General features: G+C 39.8%; 1 protein-coding gene across 1 annotated transcript; it reads right to left on the bottom strand.

The window, feature by feature from the left end:
- Window positions 1-222: 222 nt before the first annotated feature.
- Window positions 223-2,019, bottom strand: LOC106344440. Its single transcript, XM_013783821.1, has one exon. It carries the CDS (start codon window positions 2,017-2,019, stop codon window positions 223-225), a length of 1,797 nt encoding a protein of 598 aa, XP_013639275.1.
- Window positions 2,020-5,182: the final 3,163 nt, after the last annotated feature.

Below are 5,182 nucleotides of genomic sequence, written 5' to 3' on the forward strand. Positions count from 1 at the left end.
AAATATCTCTCCAAAACAAAGATAATCCACCACTAAGGCCTAACGGTGGCATAGAGAAATAACCAGAAAAGTTTAAAGACTGGAGCTTTTCCTTAATGAAGGTGTCTTGCTGTTTCGTCTCCATGAGGAACAGGATATCTGGAACGAAGGTACGGTTGATATCCTTCAGACGTCGAATTGTCGAGGGGTTCCCCAACCCTTGACAATTCCAGCTACAAATTGCTAAGGAAGCGGAGGAAGAGGGGATTGAAAATCCCCCTCCGTTCTCCTATTTGCCGGTATCTGCACCGTATTGGAACTTCTTGTCTGCATAGTAGTCTTGCTAGGTCCCGCCTGCGCCTTATCCAGACATAGTTTCTTGCGTGGTGGGTTTAAAGAACGAGCCACATTCACTTTTCTCAGGCTAACCCCATGACAAGGGCTACGTGGAATCCTCTTTGGCGCTGGTGGCTTGGTGACCTTTCGCTTCCCTGTTGCTTTTGCTGCAGTCGAACTCGCTGGAGCCTTCCTTTTTCCCCCACCTGGGGAGGCCACTCGAGCTCCAAGCCGTAGAGAAGGGTGGATTCTGTTAGGAGCTAAGTCTTCAGGGCTTTCCTCGCTCTGAGCAGTAGGTACTCCGCCCGTTATCGCAGGGACATTCTGAGCAATTTGGATCATTTCAAATCCAGTAGAAGTTTGGGAGAGGCGGCGGGTTAAGATCTCCTGATCTTCGTCCCCTAGAAACTCTATTTCGACATCTTGAAGTCGTACTGAATCATTACTTGAGGTAACGCCAAGTCGAGCTAACGCAGGAGGCCTGGGCTCCGAGATACGTTCAAGGGCTGATCGCCTTTCCTTAGAGCTGCCACTGTTTGCTGTAGTGTCTTGAGGTTGCTCCACTGGTCGTGGCGGGGTATGGGATGCTTGAGACCCGTTAGGTGCTACTTGGTTGGCAGCGTTCTCCAGTCCCGAAAGTCTAGTGCCCAGGTTCCTTCCCAACGATCCAGACACGTCGGTATCTTTACGTCCTGCAGAAGTTATCTCTCGGGGTCTGTAAACATACTCCGAGCGATCTCTAGACTGGTCTGGGTGTTCGTGAGCTCTGCGGTCTGAGTATTCACGGGTTCTACGATCTGAGTGATATCCTCTTGATCCACCATGGGAGTGAGAGACCCTAGATCGAGCTCTATCAGGCTCTGTTCTGCGTCCTTCGTAGGCGGAAGGAGCTCTACGATGTTGATCTGAAACGACAGACCTACGAGTGTCCGCGATCCTCGAGTACCCACACCTCTCATCGTGGCATCTTTTATTAGCCTCAATCCTCATCAAGGCATTACGTTGGTTGATGCCCATCTTCCGAGGTAGCATACGTTGTGCCCCTCTTACCAACAAAGGGCAATCATCTTTTTCATGGAGTAGAGAATAGCACTGAAAGCAATGCTTCTCCAGCTTCAAATATTCCAGCTCAACTTCGGTAACATCCCCTGAGGGTAGTTCGATATCCAAGGTCATTTCCAGTGGGAGCAGACCATTAGCATCCATTCTGAGCCTAGCTCCCTCAATATCACGCACTGGATAGTTTCCCAAGGCGTCCTCAATTGTATCCACTGTCTTATCGTTCCAGAAATGGAGTGGAATGCCAATTATATTGACCCAAAAGCTTATAGTCGAAGGGAACTGGTCTGAGACCACCGGCTCCCATCTCTGAATGAGGAGCATCCATTTCTTGTAGTGATATGGTCCGTTGCGAAGGACAGTGGCCAGTTCTTCTTCAGTTTCGAACTTGAACTGAAATTTGTCAGCTCCCAGATCTCGACCGTGCGCCCTTCCTTCAAGGTGCCAGACTTGGGGTAAGAAGTCCACCACAGCACGTGGTCGTTGGACTTGAGGGTTCGTAACCCTTCCTATAATGGTGAGGCGATTAGCAGCTATAAGACTCTCGTTATTGCTCTCCGGTATGCGAACCGGAGGTCTTTTTGGGGGTGGCCTAGGCTCCTCCACCCACTTTTCCTTTTCTTGTCGTGAGTAGTGACGAGACATTAGATCCAGACGCAGTAGAACTCGAACACAAGGTATGAGCACCTTAAGTAGCAGCATAGAGCCATGTTTGCATTGCACTTTTATTAGATTCCAAAACGAACATGATATAAAAACACAAATTGAACAAAAGACGTTATGAAAGTTGGCAAACCTCGTGTGCACCTGAATCAATTGAAAACTTTGGGCAGACCATGTTCCTGACTTCCCTGGTTATAAAACATAGCTAACCCTGTCACATTTGTCAGTAATCTAACAAAATTACGGTAATGCAGGAGGATTTCGAGTGATGCATTTTTCTTGATGGAGTTGTGAGATTATAGCACGTGATTATATAGTATCTTTTTGCAGTAAAGAGTGGAGATTTGCCCAATAAATTCGCTTATATTAGCTTATATGTATTGGTAATGTAGGAGGATTTAGAGAATAAAATATAATAATTAGAAGAATCAAATTCAAAACTTTCATTTGCATAATGAAACATACATTGAATTTCATATATTTTTTTATCATTATTGCAAAATTCGACTTGTCAATCAAACTTAAGAGATTGCACAACAAGTTTGACATTTATAATAACTTCCTTTATTTAGCTTTTGCGAATAATAAAAAGATGCTTACTCTAAATGCATGAATCTTACTAACAAAACATCCATATACATTATTTCGCATATTACGCTTATGGAGCAAGATTTTTGTCATGGCTCTAACCGGTAACCATTAAAAGAATTTGAGAAATAAAAAAAAAAGAATGAAAGGAATAAAATAAGAGAAAAAACTATCCCTTTCCTAATTTGATAAAGAATAATTGTATTCTATTATTCCTTAAATGTTAAAGAATGTAAAGAAATCATAGGAATAAATATTCCTCTTAAATTATGTAAATTATAAGAAATGATAAAGAATTCATTATTCCCACTCATTCTCTTAGTCACCATTTAGAACCGAAAATTACATGGAGTTAGTTTTAGTACACAATTTCAAAAAATAATATGGCGTTAAAGTCTATTAAAACAGCATGACATTTCTGCATTCAAATGAAACATACCACCAAAATAATGTATATATGGTGAATTTTGTGAAAACCTTGATGTAGTGATTATGACATGAACCTAGCAACGATCAAGTATGTTTCTCATTTTTGAATCTTGATACTGATATAGAAATATACTGGTGTAATATACAGTTTACTGTATATTGTGTATTTTGTGAAAACATTTTACCAAATATTATAACAGAATTAGGTTTAGAGAGAGAGAGATTTACCAACTATACTGACAGCTTTAACTTGCTATCATGTTAAATAAAAGTTTCTACCCTACATAAATCAACGACAATGTCCTTCGTCCCAATAATTCTGTTCATAAACTCACTCTATTTTACCAATATCAATGTCACGTGCTATTCACGTCGAACGTAATGCATCTTTTTGTTACTATATTTTCTAGACTTAGTTCATAAAGTTTATACCATATAAAAAGTTCACTACAAGAAAACACAAGTTTAACGAAGAAACTTCACGAGAAAAACTAATCTTCGTAAATCTACGTCGACTTTACATGAAATTTACAAGAAAATATAAAATCAACGTTATTTCCTCTTAAAATAATGACGAAATCATTTCGTCGTAAAGTCGATGTAATGTCACGTTGCTTTTACGAGGAAATACGCTTTCCTCGTAAACTCGACGTAAATGTAGCGTGTACTTTACGAGAAACTACGTCTACTTAGCGAGGAAATTTTGAATCCACCAACTTTGTAGTTATAACACGTTTTGAATCCACCAACTTTGTAGGTCACCACATCACAGATGTATTTCACACGAGGCTATACTTTTCACACATATGAGTATGGTAGACAACGGGCGACCAATAACTATGGAATATGTGTGAAAGAGGAAACAAATTTCTACGGGATCTTGACGGAGATTATTGAAGTCGAATTCCCAGGGATATTGAACCTGAAATGCGTCCTCTTCAAATGTGAATGGTTCGACCCCGTCGTCAACAGAGGTGTTCGGTTTAATAAATTCGGTGTAGTTGATGTCAATGGTGGACGAAGGTACAACAAATTCTTTTTTTGCCATACATGAGCAAAATAAATTAATTTATACGTTTTCTTTATTTTTGCAGGTACAACAAATTTGAGCCTTTCATCTTAGTTTCACAAGCAGACCAAGTTAGCTTCCTTCCATACCCTCGGATGAGAAAATCGGGAATAAATTGGTTAGCCGTGATCAAAGTTACACCTCGAGGACGAATCATCAGTGGAGAAGAACCACCATTGCAAGAAGAACAGATAAATGAAGTCGAGGAACCTGAACAAGAAATTGATGACATCCTTCTCATTGATGCCGCATAATCATGAGTACGAAGATCTTACCGACGATGCCACAGACGAAACCGTTGAAGACGTGTTTAATGAAAATGATGATGTTTCTAGTTATGAAGAGAATGTCGATGTATCCGATTGATGAAGAGAATGTCGATGTATCCGATTGATGTATTTGTTTTTAATAAGAATGATTTTCAGACTTAATGCATGTGATTTGATGGATTTAATCATGAAAAACTATTTATATAATTTGATTTTGTGTAAGGTAATGGGAGTTTGTATTAGAAATAAGAGATTGAGATCATAAGTTAAAGAATTGTGGTTTTAGAATTTGGGGTTTGGAAAGGAAAGAATAGATTGAGGTTAAAGGGAAGATGAGTTTGGGGTTTGGAATATATGAAGTAGAAGATAAGGAAGATGGAGTTTGGGTTTTCGGATTGTAGGGATTTAAACATAATCTTCGTAATTTTCTCATAAAATAACGAAGAAATAACGACGAAATTACAAAATAAAAAACGCGGGAGTCGTTAATTCCACGTACGCCGTATTCGTCGTAAAAAACTCGTCATAAGAAAACGCGGGCCTCGCTCATTCCTCGTAAATAAAAAAGCGGGCCTCCCTATTTCCTTTCTAATTTGATTAGTTTAGGGTAGATTAGGTGGTTAGTGTAGAGAATTTAGATAATGGAATCTGTTTCCTCTCTTAACGACCAATTAGGGACTACCGTTGTAATATTTGAAAAAAAAAAAAAAGAAAGATACCTGGAATCACAGGTGGGAAGAAACAAGGTGAGACCTACGTAAGTCTAGCCTTGTCTCCGCCCACATGTGTT

This window comes from Brassica oleracea, chromosome C5, assembly GCF_000695525.1.
Source record: "Brassica oleracea var. oleracea cultivar TO1000 chromosome C5, BOL, whole genome shotgun sequence".
Lineage (NCBI taxonomy): Eukaryota > Viridiplantae > Streptophyta > Magnoliopsida > Brassicales > Brassicaceae > Brassica > Brassica oleracea.